The following is an 18,311-nucleotide window of genomic DNA, read 5'->3' as shown; positions in this document are numbered from 1 at the left end:
TCATCTAGTTGCATATTCTTCAGTCTTTTTTGTGAAACTACAAACTGCTTTTAAAACTCAGGAGAAGCTTAAAAATTTACCAGGAAGGGAGAATTTAAAGAAAAGTAGCTGCATAATTGTGAATATATATGCAATTTCGACATCCATCCTAACACACCACTGATCATAATATTATTTTTTCCAAATGATTTTAGCACTTTTGAGAATACACCTATGTCAAATCCATTCTATTCATTCAGTGTAACAGAGAATATACTTGTATTATCATGAACACTTTGAATCCTATTAACAAAACTCTAATTGATTTAAATGAACCTGAAGTACACCCAGAAACAATAGTTAAGAAGAATAGATAAACACAGTTTCGCGCAATGATTAAGCAACTTGTTGAAGGATTCAGGCTTCAAGCAACACTGTCCCTTCTGGAAGTTAAATCACAACTCTTTATGTAAATTCCCTACCCAGAATCTTAACTGTAGTAATTGTCTCCTAATGAAGTCATGTACAAGCAATAGTAATTTTCAACTTGATATCCTTTCCTTTCGCAACTGCTTAGAAAGTCAGAAAACGGCAAATTACTAAATGGCTGTTAATAGCACTCTGTATTTACCCTCTCCCCAGCAATAATAGAAAAGAGAAAATGGGGGGTCACATATTAAATAACCTTTGCTATTGTGATTATTAGCCAGCAATGGACCAGTAAGCAATGCATTTTTCCCACCTCTTTAAAACAGATTGTCTTTATATAAAAAAGAGCAACAAATGAACAATATATACATATTTAGACTACATCATGTATATTTTATGCCTTGCTCAGGGCCTACAACAACACTGATATCTTCATAATGCAGACATCCACCTTATTAATCTACAGTAAAGCAAACTACATTGAGAACAAAAATCCTGTCAGTCTACCACTTCTCAAATTCAGTGGCTATCGGGAGCTTGCTCTGCTATAAAAGAAAATGTTGGTCTCCATTTAAAAGACACATGGATCTTGTTTCAAAGACAGTTACTCCAACTTAAAAGCCATATGCACCTAAGCCCAAAAGATAGCTGTGGGATTCACTGCATTGTACTGCTCAAAATAACACTTTACACAGCAATGAAATTAGTTAATAAGTTATGCAAACCTATCATTTTCAAAAGCAGTAAACTGAAAGGTATTTTAATTGCCTAAAAGTAAATTATGCACAGATCATAATGTCTCAACAGTTACCAGATAATAAATCAAACACTGAATTCTTGAAAGTGCTCAGCATTCTGAGCAGCTTGAACTTAACGCAACTGTCAAGAAATATTAATAGTGTCTACTGCTATCAATTCTTGGAGCAATAGACCCACCTCGGCAGATGGTCCCATTCCCCACGTATCCAGGTTTGCAGGTGCAGCTGTGTCCCCTGATTGTGTTAGTACAGATAGCGTTCTCATCACAGTTGTGCTGTCCACTGTCACATTCATCACGTTCTACCGAGAAAAAAAAAGTGCAAGAGAAAGTGAGAGAAAAATGGGGGAGGAGGGACTTCTCAGCTTCTTGATCTGACATTTGAAAAGTGAGTTAAAACTAATGACTGGATTGCTACAATGAGTGAACACAGAAGAAGAGATGTTAGCTGGAGACACCTGACACAGATTGTTTCTATTTCAGATTGTGATTCATGGCAGATCAACTCACATTTCAGACAGGAGATTTAAAAGAAAAAGCTCCAAGTAAAAAGCACAGAATTGAAACATAGTAGTACCCCAACACTATCTGGTAAGTAATGCAGACTGTTATCAACACAGCAACGTAAAACTTGCATGACCGCTGTACTAGACATTTATTCACTGGATCATACAGAGTAAGCACCACAAATGTACACATTGTGGTATAAAGAGATTGGGACTGTGGGACTTTTGTTGTTACTGATTTTGCTCTTTCGGGGCATGGGATAGAAACAACCTGAGATAGCATTGCAGTGTTAAATTTTGGGTACCTTAAGTTAGGCAAATTGAAATGCAAAATAAAAAAAAATATCCTTCCCCAAATCAAGGCAGAACAGCTGTGCTTTATCAAGAAAGGATGGCAGAAGAAGGGAAGAGATTCTGTTTCTGTTCTCATCCCATGTTACTTTGCTCAACCCAGCTAACATGAAGCTAGCTGGAAATGGTGATTATAATCGCTATAGCCATATCTTAATTTATAAAGTAAGGGTTGGAATAAGTAGGGGATATTTCCTTCCAGTTTTACAGACTGAGGAAGAAGATACTTTGTATGGGAAAGAGAAAAAGGCAGAATCCCATGTGTAAGGAACGAACAAAGATTTGATCCCAGTTCTCCCAAAGCCAACTAGGATTATACGGACCATATCAATCCAGTCTTGGCCTACTTATGATGGTTCCCAATCTGTTTATGGGCACAATTTAAGGTTCTGGTGTTGACCTTTAAAGCCTTCTATGATTTGGGACCAACATACCTGAAGGACCACCTACTCTCTTATGAATTTATCCAACTGCTACAGTCATCTTCCTCGGCCCTGCTTTTGGTGCCCCTACCTTCTGAGATTAGGCAAGTGGCAAGACAGAAAAGGGCCTTTTCGGTCATGGCACCAAAACTCTGGAACTCTCTCCCCAAGGAGACTCATCTGTTCCCTTTTGCTGCCATATTCCGCCAGTAGGTGAAGACTTTTTTGTTTCATTTGGCATTCCCTCAGGGATCCCTCCTTCATGACATATGTTTCATATGTATATTTTAGCTCTGGTTTTAACTGTTTTAATGACGTGGACTTTTTTGGTTTTAATTGTTTATAAGGTATGATTTTATTATATGTGTTTTTAATTTGTTGGCCACCTTGGTGGTCCTTACGAAGGCAGAAAGGCAAAGCATGAATTTTGTAAATAAACAAATTATTTACTATGATATAGTAGCTTTCAAGAATTGTAGTGCCAGTGTCAACTAGTGTTCTATATTATCTGTAATTCTAATTACTTGACATTACCACTGTAAAGAAGCTGCAAAAGTATGCTGAATTGTTACAAACCACAAACTGATCATGTAATCTAGTGTTCTTATAATGAACAGCAATCCAATTTCAAAGTGCAACTGCAGAGCAATGGTACCTCACCAAACTACAGATAATTATAATTGATTTGCATTTCAGCCTAGTGAAGGCTTCCTATAGAACATCACATTTCTTTGATTCTGATTTAAAATCTCCATTTATTCTGTGAATACTATTAACTTGAGAATTCAGAGAACAGGAGCATAGGTTTTGGAATATAGATAGAGGAGGACAGTAAAGTATAAACCAGGCTCTCAATTCAGCATGAAAAATGGAAATAATAGAACAGCTTTTTACCCTCCTAGAGACAGAGAGAGATAAGAATGTGCACCATAAAAAAACGTAACTTTTCTCCCCTGTGAGAAAAAACACAACGCAACTGTGCTGAGTTTCAGCTGTAAGCAGTCAGGCTGAATATTAGAAACAAGCTTGGTAACTGTACCAGATGGACAACGGATCAAGCAGCTGGGGGACATTATGGAGACTTTATCACCAGAGATTATTAGAGAGAGGCTGGAGATGCATCTGCCATTGTTGCTCTAGGTGAGGATATTCAGCCATGCGATAAAGCACCAGAACAGATGTCTAATGGAGTCTCTTCCAACTGTGTATTATTATGGCCCTATTAATATAGGAAAGTTGGAATGGCATATTTTTAGAAGCCAAATATATTCATCTCCAGATTTAACTGGAGGAAAATCCCTATAGAAAGGCCACGAAGTTTGCCATTCACCTGGGGTAAGTAGTATTTGCACCTGAGTGGTAACTCATCTGCATTCTCTTCCCCATATCTTTTCCTCTCTTTCTGAAGAGGAATGTGCATAGGCCCTTGAGTCCATACTGTGCAATAGTATAGGACCTGGAAAGTAGAGCTCTCATGTACTTTCTTATTTCCAGAATGGACTACTGGTACTTTCATCTAGAAGACAGAGAGAATGGGATACACACATGCTTCTTTCATGGAGATAGATCAAGATGGTGTAGCCATGTTAGTCTGTCTGTAGCAGTAGAAAGAAGCAAGAATCCAGTAGCTCCTATAAGACTAGCAAAATTTGTGGTAGGGTATGAGCTTTCATGAGTCAAAACTATCTGAAGAAGGTATCTGAAGGTACCTGAAGAAGTGAGCTGCGACTCACGAACGCTTCCTACCACAAATTTTGTTAGTCTTATATGTGCTACTGGACTCTTGCTCTTTTCTAATGCTTCTTTTGTATCACTGTAGTCCATCAAACGAAAGGTAGCACAACAAAAAATTCACTTGCATATATTACAAGCATCCACAGTGTGATAGTATTTCACCTGCATATAGCATATAAATATTCACTCATATATACACTCCAGTCCCTAAAAAGCAAGCAGACTTCAACAGAGAGGTGTAAAACAAAAGACCTTGCAAATACACCCAGAAATCACTGTTTTGTTTTGTTAAAGTAGCTTCCAGAACACTGAACCAAATCCAGGAAACTAAATTGTAATGAGTCCCTTCCACCAAAAAGTTTGTGTATTTTGTTTCAGTTCATAAGCTGCAGGACCAGCAGCAGGCAAGCTCTGTGCTTTACTCATAGGGCAGCATTTCATTTTCCTTAACAGTATTCACTAATCAGATCCCAAGAGGAGAGAGCCATTGAGTTATTAATTAACTCTGTTGGTGGGAAGGGGAATTGTGCACAATGCTCATGAGTGCATCTTTTTTTACATTGCCATTCAGGCAATGGCATTGTCTCCCTACCAATTGGGTCCCAGCAAGGGGAGATTCCTCCCCGCCTACCAGCTTTGGAAACGTTGGGAAGGGGGAATGTGCAGACTTCAATCAAAGGCTGCAATTCTAAAGACATTTCCCTGGGAGTTACCACTATTGAATAACATGGAACTTACTTCTGAGTAGACCTGTTTGGGGTTGCATCTTGCTTTGCAGCACTACCCAGGCACTAGTCTGTCTCTCCCACCCCATCAGGGCACTTGGACTGTCACTGTGAGGAAAAGTGTTAAGGTGTGTGTGTGTGTTTGCAAGTGGTCTGTTCAATCAAACTTGATAAAATCCTTAGAAGATTTCAATTATAGGCTGCAATTCTAAAGATACTTCCGTGAGAATAAGCACAAGGAAACACAAAATCAACAGCAGGATGTGAAGGTAATAATTTATTGGCACTGTAGAAAAAAATGAAAATGAAGCAGTATTGTTTTTATTGTTGTCGCCACCTCACAACCACTACCTTTTGCCTGCCAGTTTTTCACCAGTGTTCACCTGGTTTTTAACACTCACTTTCTTCAGGGTCCATTGTTCTGTGTGTGTCATGTAACTGAGGAAAAACAGGGTGGATCGATGGTTTAGAGGGATTAATGCGTTTTGTACAATTTTGGTGCCATCAAGTACAAAACAGCTGCCCTGAAGAGCATGGAAGCCTTTATTGCAAATAGAAAGGCTGAAACTCATGATAACTTTAAAAAGACCCAAACACATTAGATCTGATCTGGCCATGTCCCACCTGGAAAAAAAAACTAATAACAGCACATAGTTGGTTTGGAACCCCCAGATGCAAAACTGAAATGGAAATGTATTCAGTGCACACTTCTAGACAACCTAGATGAACAGTGCAGGTAAGGAAAGGCAGGTAGACCTTAGTAGTTCTTTCTGAGGCTGCTAAATCTACTTTCTAAAGTATGAAATTTTCTGTTTTGATTAGGGTTGCCATCCTCCAGATTGTGCTTGGAGACATCTCACAATCACAACTGATCTTCAGACTACAGAGGTCAATTCCGCTGGAGAAAATGGCAGTGTTGAAGGGTAGACTCTAAGGCGTTATGCCCTGCTGAGGTCCCTCCAATCTCTAAAACCTGCCCTTCCCTGGCTCTACCTCCAAATCTCCAGGCATTTCCCAACCCATATTTTGCAACCCTAGTATTAATCCAGGTATCAAAAACCACCCAATGAATGTTAATTCATTTACACTGAATACTGGCTCTGAATAAGATGACAAAATGAAACCTCAATGGAAGGATTAATGCAAAATTGGGTTCCTAAGTCTAAATAAACTATCCCATGGATAAACAATATTTAACCTTTTTCTTTAAGGGAAGAGGCTTTGGAGATTATAAATCGAAGAAAGCAGCAGTAGAGATATAATTTATCCACCTGAAATTTCAATTGGTATATGGGATTTCAGTCCTCAGAGTGTAACTGTTGCCTCCTCCACTGTAGCATAAAATGCACCCAAAATGTTGTCTGCTCCTGGGGAAAAAGAAGCCCCAGGACTGGCATGAGGGGAGTCAGAAGTCTGCAGTGGGAGGTGAATATGGCCCTCTCAGCCAGCAGCATCAGCCGCTCGAGTTTGAGGCAGCGCTTTGCCTCCCAGGAAGGAGGATGAGGCAGTGCCATTCCCAGGCATCCAGGTCTTGAGCTGGGGGGTGGGGGTGGAGCCAGCAGCCTAATTAAGTGGTTCAGTGGCTGCCAGATTGGCAGGACACAGGGCTGGACAAAGATCTTACCTTTCTGGAATTTTTTCCCCATTTTGGTGGCTGTCCACCTGTGGGGCAGGGAGCTGGCCAACTACTCTGTTCACTTCTGGTGTGACAATCTGGCAGTGGATCATGTGGTCAACTCTCTGATTTCCAGATCCCACCAGGGGGATGAGGATGATTAGGGCCTTCATATTGCTATGCCTCCGGTGCAACATTTTATTTAAGGCCAAACACGTTCCTGGGATTAACAACGGTGTGGCAGATGCTTCATCTCACCAACAGATGGAGCATTTTTGGCAGCTTGCCCCAGAGGCCGATCGGCAGCCAGCGCAGTTGCCCCATGAGTTGTGGCAACTTGGGAGACAGAAGCATACTGCCATCCGGCCAGCTATCGCTCCCAGCACATGAACGGCATATGACTGAGCGACAGGACAATTTGCAGGGTTTTGGAGGGATGCTGGCCTGCAGCAGCTTTGGTCCATCCCAGCTGAGCACTTCATGCAGTTTTGCATGAGAAAAAATGGCTGTGGATTAGCAGTAAAATCCATATGGGGGCAGTTGACTGCCAGCTTTTTAAAGTAAGGCCCGGAGGTTTCCTGACACCACAGGTGACTTCTGTGTCAGAAAAATGCTGGAGGATGGTCACATGAATCTATGGTTCATGCTGACCCAAGGAAGCCTATCTCCCCAGCGGTGCTTAAAGGTCTTAGCACCATGTGAGATGGTATCTGCAACTCTAACTATGAGGCCAGTCCCTTCCACGTGGCCATGGTGGGGGCCTTTTTTGTGGCTCTGCGCATCAGCAAGCTCATGGTGCAGTCTTTCAAGGGGATACGTTAGGCCATGCCCTTATGGCACGTGACCTCAAGTTGGAGGGAGACCAAGTTTCCATTACAGTCCACAGATCTAAGACAGACCAGAAGCAGAGAGGGGCAACTATCAGCCTAGGGCCATGTGTTGCCCCGTAAGGTCTCTCCAGAAGTATTTGAGAGTCCAGGGAGAAGAGCAAGGAATTTTATTTTGCCACAGTAATGTTACGCCCTGTTGCCTAGAGTACCCTATCACAACCTGAACATGGACCTTGTATGAACTAAGCAGGACTTGGTACTAAGGCCAATATTAAAAAGGGGAATGTCATGGGACTGGCAGGACAACTCCCTGATCAGTTCCCACAAGCAACTCTCACTGGAAATGGAGTAGTCACTCTGAACCCAGAGATACATGCCTGCTGCCAAGATGCCAGCCACTGCTGAGATTCCTGCAGGAACCAGGATGAGCAGTAAGAGAGAGAGAAGCCATTTTTCCAGAGACAGTTTTAAAAGGACAACTATTTTCCTGTGGAAGCCATGGCATGTTAGCATCTTGTCATGAACTGTTTTCCAGATGGGCCTCTTGATATGAAGATGCCAGGAATGAAAGGAGCCTTCAGACCTCATGGTAATCCCACAATCAAGACATTCGCTTCCATCCACCAAGCAATGGATGATCATAAAATGCAGATCACTTTTTATCCGCTCTTCCCCTCTGTCTTTTCTTCCTTCTGGAAGTGTCGCCATGGACCATCATAAAAATCAATCATCTCTCATCCTTTCTTCCTCCTGTCCCTTTTGTTATTCTTGAGGTGTCACAAACACAGACTCCAAAGTACCCAGTCTGGATCACCTTTATCCCACCCGAGTGGCACATTATTTATTTTTGTTAAATTTCCTGAGAACCATTCGACAGGGCATAAGCCCACCCCGGGTTTAGCCCAAGGGCTGAAATTGGCTATATAAGGGAGATGCTCTAACTCCCCAGGGCTCCTCCTACCCCATCCCACCTAGTGTGTTGTTGGCATCCCACTAGGCATCCTGCCCTTCACTGCTGGATCTCTGCTTCTCGCCAGGACAGGTGCATATTGCCCAAACAACTATCTTCCTGCTAATGTAACTCTCTGTATTTTTCCCACCTTTATTTCCTAGTGTTGTAGTGAATGTGTGTATGATTCTTAGATTTTGTATGCTCAGAAGTTATTAAGTACAAGCTTTGATTCATTAAGGTATTAGTCTCCTCCCTTATTGGGCATGATCCAGGAACTCTGACCCTGGTATGCACAGGTCATGATCCCTTAATGTATGCCAATTGCCTATTAATCCCCATCTTTGAGGCAGTTTGGCTAACACACCCCTTACCCGCTATCAGTTTGGGGCAGTGACCAAGAGGGCACTGGGTAAATTGGGATTAGCTGGCATCAAATTTGGCACCCATTCCTTTAAGATTGAGGCTACTCGGTGCAGACGATCCAGTGTGTGGGCAGGTGGAGGTCCTCTGCCTATTGTTCCTATATTCATCCCGTCATAGTTTTGAACATGTTACTAATTGTTTTTTCCATAGGTGCTGTGTCTCACTGAGAGAAGCAATGGATTTTGATCTGCACGCACAACATAGTCTTTTGGGCAACCTATCAAGCCAGGAGGCCGCTAATTGGGGCCCAGCTTGGGCTAAGCCAGGCTTGTTGGCACTGTTGTTTGGGAACAGGTGTGATCTTCCACCCCATATTTTGGTCATACACTTAGGTGGAAATGACCTGGGTTTAGTGCAGGACAAGACCTTGTCATTACAGGCAAAAGCAGACCTGCAGTTGATCAGCACTCATTGGCCAGGGGTGCTTATAATTTGGTCTGCCATGCTATTACAAAGAATGTGGCAGGAAGCAGAGGACCACCAGGCAATTAAAAGGGCTTGTATGAAGGCTAATAGAGCCATTCAAAAGGCATTAAGTGAGAGGTTTGGGTATTTATTTACTCCACCATAGGATTAGGGCCAAATTTGCCAACCTCTATCACGATGATGGGGTTCACCTGTCAACAACAGGCAATGACATCTTCCTGGATGACTTGTGGCAAGGGCTCCAGTTGGCACTAGGCCAACAGTGAGGCACTAGGGCCTAAGTAGAGACTAGGCATTGGCAGAATAGAGTTTGGGGAAGGGGAGCAGGCCAGTGAGCACCCTTGGCACTTCCCCATTGGTGGTGGGGGTCTGCTAGGAGCGGTTGGTACTGCTTATGATGGCTGACAGCTGCAGGGGCAGACCTCCTGGGGGAACCCCACATGCAAGTCCTTCCCTCACTGTTGTACAGCTGGAAGGAAGATGAGGCCATGCCATTCCCAAGCATCCAGATCTTGGGCCGGGGGGTGGAGCCAGCTGCCTGGTCTGATAAGGCGGCTCCGCCTGCCCGCTGCAGTTGCTTTGCATGCTCAGCCAACCCTCTTCACCCTGTATTAGTGCAGCATTAGCCGGCTTCTGTTACCAGAGCCAGGTAGGATTTTTTTCCTCTTTTTCCCAATTGGCTCTAGGAAAAGGTTTGGGGTTTTTTTTGCCTACCTTGCACTAATTACGGCAGTTGGGGTAATTGGTAGGGATGGTGCTTGTTAGTTTTGTCATGGGCAGGATAGAGTTTGGGGATAGGGAGCAGCCAGTGAGCACCCTTGGCACTTGCCCATTGGTGGGGAAATGGGGTCTGCCAGGAGAGGCTGGTACTGCTTGTGATGGCTGCCAGTTGTGAGAGCAGACTGCCTGGGGAAACATCTTACATTTTGAGAAGGTACACTTATACAGTCTTATCTCTTGCAAAACTGAAATAATGCTACTAAACCTAAAGGATAATTAACAATTATAAGGTATTTTTTTCTTTTTTATAAGGAAGGCAGCACAGGAATGACTGCTAATTCTTTGCACTCTGCTTCTTTAACTGTAACTATAATCTTTTACAAGGGGTACATTTCATCTTTCATATCTCTTTACACAGCCTAGTACAAGAAAAAAAGGATGCATTGCCATCATGAGAGAACTATAAGCAGACAGAGGAACTTGCACTCCCCACAGAGGGGTTGCTCAAAATTCTGTATTGGTTCCCATGCTGTTTAATTGAGGACCAAAGAGTTGAGGTGTTGGTACAATGAGTGCCACTGTGGTAGAGTTGTTAGGAAAAAATCTTTTAATTCCTCTGTACCCAGTTCTTCCTGAAATGTAACAATCCTTTACTTTTCCTCTTTTTAGAAATGTGGAGTCAGTTTCTAATCAATTCCTTTCTGATCAAAGAGAAATTTGAAGAGAGATGGGGTGGGAAGGGAGGTTCTGAAAAAATTCAGAATTTCTTTCTGTAGATGCTCAGTTGCATGCAATGTCTTCCCAAGCCTTCCAATGTTTTTTGCTAGAGCACCTCCCTGCGGGGGTATAACGAAACAACTAAAAGGGCTGAAGTTACAAAAAGTGTGCCTTGATTGCTCTTCAAAGATAAATGTAAGAGAAATCCTGCTTTTAAAAAGGGGGAAAGAGAATAAGAGGAATCAATGGCTATATCTAAAAAAGTGAATTTTGGAAAAAGAAATTCCTTATCCTATTACAACACTACAGTGTAGTGTAGTGGCCCCTTGAAACTCAAAAGCTGCATAAAAGGCAGTATATTCCAGCTGCAGGATCACTTTCAATGTCACTCCTCTCTGCTGGTGAACAAGTTGGCAAGTTCTCCAAAGCTCTCCTCCTCTCTACACATGCACAATGAATCACCTCTCACACTTAGCAGATCTGTATTCCCAAGTGGAAGATGACTCTTTTTTTATAAAAGACTAAAAGAAGTATAAAATGTCACCTTCCTTTCGAATAATTGCAGTACATTGGGCACATAGCAACTTCAGTGGTGCAGTAAGAAATGGCTTGCTCTGACCCACCGACTCACCGGGGACCCTGTTTTCTGGCTGCAGGGCTAGGACACTTCACCCTGGTCCAGGCAGCTTTCTGATTACACAGGGCCAATGTTTCCTAACTGCCCAGCCAGCCAATCCAGGGCTGGCTGGCTGTCTATGGGGGGCAGGGCCTGGCCTGTGGACCTGACTTCAGCAGGCTCCACCCAGGTCTGCTGGTAGGCATATCAGAGGAGGTCGCATGGGCACCACGTGCAGTCACTCTTGGTCACCATCCCACTCACATGCCCTCTTTTCTAGTGGTCACCATCCCACTCACATGCCATCTTTTCCAGTGATTTGGATTAGTAGGGAGATACTTTTGTGGGTTTGTGCTGTTATAGGTTGTTCCTTTGTTCTGTTTGTACTTTGTCATAACTTGGGTTGGTGGTTCGATATTGGGCACAGATCCTATTGGGGGAATACACGACCTTTGTGCACTGTTTCTTCAAAGCTGGGGATCCCCTTAAGGGAATTTAGGAGCAATGCAGGACAAGGTCAAGCCCATCTCAGCGGGCTGTCAGGTATGTTCAGTCTCAGGTGACAGGGGAAGGTTAAGCTGAGAGTGTGATTGACCCAGTTTTGCTTCGCAAGGAGAAAAAACCTCTGCAAGTGTACCAGTTAAAGCTGGTTAAAGTAGAAAACTTAGGGCCAAGCTACACATGACAAATGACACTTGAACGGCAAGTGGATTGAGTGGAGGGCAAGTGAACAGGGAGAAATACACTTGCCGTTCAAGTGTCAATCGTCATGTGTAGCTTGGAGTTTAATCAAATCAGTGGTCCATATAGTCTAGCATCTTGTTTCACAAACTGGCCAACCAGTTGTCCAGCAGGATTAACAAACATGACACAGAGTCTAAGGCCCTCCCCTTCATGTTTCCTCTTAGCACTAGTATTCAGAGGTTTGCTGCCTCTGAAAATAGAGGTTGTTTGAAATTTCACCAAATGGCAGTGCTGGATGCAGGTACAGCAAACTGATGTTCAAGTCTCATAGGTTGTTAGTAGGGTCCTAATCCTACTTGGATGATTTGAAGAGATTGGATTTCCTTAAAGTGGATGGCATCGAGCTGCTGTATGCAGTGCAGGTTCCCTCCCCCGAGGGAATGAGCTGAAATGCCTGTTTGTTTTTTATATTAAGTTTTTTATTTTTTACTAAGAAAAGGGGGATACAGAATAAAGATGGGGGGAAGTTCATATTATATCACTCTAATACATTGCACCGTTCAATCTAATATATTTCTTATCACATCAATATGTTCTGCAGATCAGCTATTTGTTTACAAATTTTTCCATTCATTTTAGATAACGTCCATAAAAGTCTTCATCTTAACTAAAAGCTAGGTTTCTTCAATCTTCTTTTGTATCCAGCTGTAAAATGGGTCCCAAATGTCATTATGTATTGTATTGCACCCCCAGTCGGAATAAGAGACAGACACAAGGCTTGGGTAATAAAGGGCCACTTTTATTTAGGCAACAACATGAACTGCAACAACTAAAAAATCCCTGGCAAGGGCCTAGCCAGCGGTACAGGTCAAGCCCTGGGGTCACTCCCCTGGAGCCCACCTTGACCTGTCTGGGAAAGACCTGCTGCCCTGGATGCGAGCCATTCACATGCATGGCTGGGATCCGGCCGGCCTGGCAGATGGTTTCCCCCTTAAAGCTCCAAGCACCTCCGCTGTGGAGCATGAGGGAAGGACTTGTCCAGGAGATCCCTGCTAAGCCAGTAGAAGTAATGTAATCCACCCCTCAGATGGCTGCAATTTACCCCTGCGGCCTACAGAAAAGCCTATTGCTGTTTCTGCTGAAAGTATTCCCTCCCAACAAAATAAGGGGGAGGGGAAGAAGAGCCTAATTAGGCCAGAGGCCTGCAAGGACTGGATATAACCCTGCTTTAGCCTTCCTGACTAGTAGACAACAGTCCCTAAATGTTAATCAGAAGGGGATAATAATAATAAAATCTCTGCCAAACCACTGAGCCTGGCGCTGGGCCCTGGCTCTCCTCCTGTTGTTTGAAGGTATCAAGCAGGGGAATATTACAGCTTTCCCCGAGGCAGCTATAGCCACCTAGCCCTGAGGGCCTTCAGTAAAACTGGCCTCAGAGGAGCTCGGCTGAGAGAGCTTGATATATGCTCGAGGCGGCAAGTGAAGGCCCCTGGAAAAGGAAAAAAAGGCCTCCAGATAATGAACGCGAGCACGAGGCAGCAAATGCTGATGCAGAGGCAGGGCTGTCCTGTTAAGGCACTTAGCCCCGCCCCCTTCCCATGTGACCCTGAGAGACCAGGGAAACGCTGCCACTTATCCTCCGTGGTGGCAAATGCGGCCCCCGGCCTCAAGCCCTTGGCTGCCGGCTGGGTGGGGTCCGAATTGTCTATGTGTTTCAATAAACTCAACAATTTATCCATTTCAGCTGTCTCGAGAGTTCTTTCGACCAGGTTTTCTTGTGTTGGGATGGCTGTCAGTTTCCAAAGTTTCACATATAGTATCCTGGCTGTTGTGATTATATTCATCAAATATTTTTGTTTTTTATTAACTGGAACCAATATGTGGTTTAATAAAAAAAGTTCTGGTTTGAGAGGCAGTGAAATCTTAAGTATCTGTTGAGTCATTTTATGAACCATCTTCCAGAACTCTACTGCTTTTTTACATGTCCACCACATGTGGTAATATGAACCTGGGGTATTCTCACATTTCCAACATTTATTTGACATATTTAAGGACATTTTAGCTATCCTAATAGAAGTTAAATGCCACGTATAAAACATTTTGTAGATTTTTTCTTTCAAAGAAGCTGATTTTGTCATCCTTAAATTGCCCATCCACATTTGTGACCATTGCTCTAGATCAATTGTGTGTCCCACGTTCTCTGCCCATTTTATCATAATATCTTTAACTTCTTCCCCTTGTCATTTTCATTTAGGAGCATACTATATATTTTCTTTATCATTTTAACATTGGAACCACACATTATCCTATCAATATTTTCATCCTTTTCATAGAAGCCCATTATCTTATCTTTTTTATATCTAGATTCTAATTGTGCCTGACCCCACCATCTCAACTCAATGCCTAAAACTGTCATTTCTTTTGAGTTTTTTTAATAAACTGCCTGATTTCAACAGTACCTTGTAAGTAGGGGCTTTCCCCTCTTTTTTCAAGTTAGGTTGTGTAAATTCTTCAGTTGGGGAGACCCACAAAGGGATTTTCTCATAAAAGGCGGATCTTATTCTTTCCCAGACCGTCACTAGAGCTTTCCTTATCCAATGTTTTTTAAAGTATTTATGGTATTCCCATTTTTTATACCAGAGAAATGCATGCCAGCCCATCAGTAAATCATGTCCTTCCAGGTTTAGAAGTCTTTCATTTTCCAAGGTAATCCATTCTCTCAACCAGGTCAACGCACAGGACTTATAGTATAACAACCAATCCGGTAAGTCACAACCTGCTTTTTCCTTTGTATCCTGTAACGCTTTTAGCTCGATTCGTGGTCTTTTATTTTGCCAAATAAAAGACTGTACAGCCTGGTTAAGTTCTTTGAAAAAAGCTTGGGGTACCTCCACTGGTATATTTTGAAACAAAAATACTACACTTAATCTTAGCCAAAGGGCAGAGAAGAAAGTTGAAACCATTGCTCATATTCTCTTACACTGTAAGTTGTATTCCGAAGAAAGGCAGCAGTTAGTAAATCCATTACTCTCCAAGTTTTAATCTTTGGATAATCATTTGGAATCTGCAGATACTGTGCTACTGAAATATTTGCTGGAAGATACTAAGAAAACTGTATCCTTGACAGTAGCAAAATATTGTTTTTTGGTCATAAACAAGCGGAAGTTTTAAGAAAAGGAGAGATTGAAGATAGTTTTATCTTTCAGGATTTATTATCTGCAGAGCATGATAATAGTTTTAACTAAATCTGTTCTCCCTTTCTTTTTATGTAGATAGGAACTGTGGTTTGTGTATGTGATCTTTTTCTTGCTGGTCATTTGACTGTAATAATAATAAATTTGAAACCTGAGAAACAAAAATAGAAGTCTTGGGAGAACATTCATTTTTATCGCAGCAATTCTTCCCAACAATGATATCTGCAAATCCTTCCATCTTTCCAGATCTTTTTGAATTGCTTTTATTAGTATCAAATAATTATCATCATACAAAGAGCTACATCTATTAGTCATCCAGATTCCTAAGTATTTTATCCTCTTTTCAATTGCAAGTTGTGATTTCTGGGTTAGTTCTTCCATCTGCTGTTTCTGCATGTTTTTTGTAATCAGCTTTGTCTTTTGGGTATTTATTTTTAGGCCTGCCAAAGCACCATATTCCTTAATTTCTTGCAGGAGCTTCTGTATTGATGTTAAAGGATCTTCTAAAATGAAGACTAAATCATCTGCAAACGCTTGTACCTTATATTCTTGCTTCTTAATTTTAACTCCTCTGATTTCCTCTGAATTTCGTATCTTATCCATAAGTGTTTCCAATATTAGGATGAACAAAAGAGGTGATAGTGGGCAACCTTGTCTCGTTCCTTTTTCAATTTCTATTGGTTCTGTTAGTTGGCCATTGACTTGGGGCCAAGCTACAAGTGACGAATGACACTTGAACAGCAAGTGTATTTCTCCCTGTTCACTTGCACTCCAATCAATCCACTTGCCTTTAAGTGTCATTTGTCACTTGTAGCTTGGCCCTAAGATTCTGGTTTTTTTGCTTATCAAATTTTTTTTGGATTATTCTGAGAAAATTTTCTCCACATTGCATCTCTCCTAGTTGCTTAAACATGAACTGCCAGTTAAGGTTGTCAAAAGCTTTCTCCGCATCAAGAAACATTAGGGCTAGCTGTTTTTCTGGATGGGCCTCATAATATTCCAAGATATTTAATATTTTTCTTATATTGTGGCTAGTCTGTCTTCCTGTTAGAAAGCCAGCTTAGTCTTGGTGGATCATCTGGTCCAATATTTTCTTCATTCTCCATGAAAGTATAGTTGCAAAGATTTTATAATCTACATTCAACAGTGAGATTGGTCTGTAATTTTTAATTTCTTTCAAGTCTGTTCCTTCCTTCTTATAGAAAAATTCTGCCACCTTCTTTATTTCCTCCTGAAATATCTCTGTTTCCATTTCTTTTTGTTTTTGGCCATATCTGTAGGCCACATCTATCTCTGTTTCCATTTCTTCTGGCTGGGTATTTAGTGCTATTGCCGATATTCCAGCTGCCAACTCTAAAGTGTTTTCTCCTTCTTTTTCTTTTACATTCTGCAAATGCAATAACGATGCCGACTTCTCCATCTGAAGAGTTATCAATTAAGCTTCCATTGTCATTTGGCTTTTTGTTACTTTCTCTACCTTATCTTCTGTTTGTCGGGTCTTCTCTTCTATTTTTTGGACTTTGCTAGTTAATTCAGCTGCTTCTTTTTTGGCTTCTCTCATCTCAGTCTGGAACCCCTCAAACTTCTCATTCATAGTCTTTATTTGATCCAGTATTTGGGCCAGACATACTTCAATTGTCTGAATTGATGTTTGTGAGGATGCAGAAGCCTGTGCCATAGCTTGTGTCACTGATCTAGAGCTCCTAGGAGATGATTTGGGGCCCTTTTCCTTACTTGGCATCATCTTTAATTAAATGGTCACACTTTTTATTTTGCAATCTTTTCTCAACTCAGTGACAAAAATAATCAAGCCCAATTTGCTCCACTCCTCTATTTCTACTAGCTTAAAGAATAAAGAAAATGTTATTATTTCACAGATCACAATGTTCCCAAATATTATCAGCAAATCTAAACAATCAGACAATGTTTACATATCATCCTAAACGAGAAAAACAACATACTCTCATCCACCCAATTATGTCCCAGAAGTTGTTGCCTTGAAAATCTTCCCCTTCTTGAAGCTATAGACGACGGGAAAATCACTACACAGTTTAAATCAGACTGTATTCCATTTTGAGAGCCCAAAACACCCACACAAACCAAAAAGGGGAAAAAAGTGGGGGAAGCAATCACTTTATAATCCACTAAAGAGTTTAATCCAATCCCAAATTTTCTCAGCTTTATAATCCAATCAAATGTTAACAATATATAGACTAGCAATGATTAAAAATTGGAAAAGAAAAATTACATGCCTATATCCAATAGGAGGAAAAAATATAAAAGCAAAAAAGAAGCCACAGGAGGAAAAATATATTTTAAAAAAGCAATATATATCAAAAAAATTCTTGATCAATTCCAGTAATCCAATAGTCTAGGAATCTTTCTCTTTTCCTGTAAATCCAATGACATTTCCAAAGCCATAAAAGTAGGACCATATGTTAATATGAATAAATGCCAAATAATAATCCAACAAACCTCTTCTTTCTTCTTTTTTACAAAATCCAATCTTAATTTCTCACAATGTTTTGGATGTGCCAAATCATGCCTTTTATGGCACCTTAGATCTAAAAAGCAAATTTCTTCTCCACCCCCCCCCTAAGTACTAAAGCCAAGTTGCCAGCTTAGGGGTTTGCAGTTAAAAAACAGGAGAGGCAAAAGAGAAGAAGAAAAAGGAGGAGGGGAGGGGGGATTTAGACTTTCCTTAGGTTGATAGCCACTTCAAGCAATTTGGTAACAAAAATTGATCTCACCCAGCTAAGGGAAGCAAATCAGGAAAGTTCACTGCTGCAGATCTTATCTTTGCGGTGCTTGTAAATTTCACTCATGCAGTTTCTGGAAGCTCGGAGTTCACAGCTAAAGAGCCATTAAAGGGTTTCCTCTTCGTCTTCCTGCCAAACAAGCTGGCTGGGAGTCATCAAGCTGAACCGCTGCTCTGCCCGTCCTCCCTGCCACGCTCCGGCTTCACCCCCCCTCTCCAGGGGGGGCTTAGAGTCTTGGATAACTTAGAGCGGGACCACAAGTGACGCCTGACACAGGTTGGACACTAGTCAGCTTCCCTCAAGTTTTGATGGGAAATGTAGGCATCCTGGTCTTGCAGCTTGACTCTCTGACTGCTGTCCAATGGACTTTTCAACTGTCACTTGTCCAACATTCCGCCAAGTCGCCTACATTTCCCATCAAAACTTGAGGGAAGCTGGCAAGTGTCCAACCTGTGTCAGGCGTCACTTGTGG

The 18,311-nt window shown here is 41.8% G+C and overlaps 1 protein-coding gene across 1 annotated transcript in view; it reads right to left on the bottom strand.

The window, feature by feature from the left end:
* Positions 1-18,311, bottom strand: part of NELL1 (neural EGFL like 1) — a 910,256-nt gene that overhangs the window by 332,649 nt on the left and 559,296 nt on the right. The window contains exon 14 of the mRNA XM_054969963.1: positions 1,345-1,467. Within this exon, the coding sequence (XP_054825938.1) occupies positions 1,345-1,467 (123 nt within the window). The remainder of the gene's footprint in view (positions 1-1,344; positions 1,468-18,311) is intronic.

The sequence above is a fragment of the Eublepharis macularius genome, chromosome 2 (genome assembly GCF_028583425.1).
Source record: "Eublepharis macularius isolate TG4126 chromosome 2, MPM_Emac_v1.0, whole genome shotgun sequence".
In the NCBI taxonomy this organism is placed as follows: domain Eukaryota; kingdom Metazoa; phylum Chordata; class Lepidosauria; order Squamata; family Eublepharidae; genus Eublepharis; species Eublepharis macularius.
This window is presented reverse-complemented; position numbering and strand designations above follow the sequence as displayed.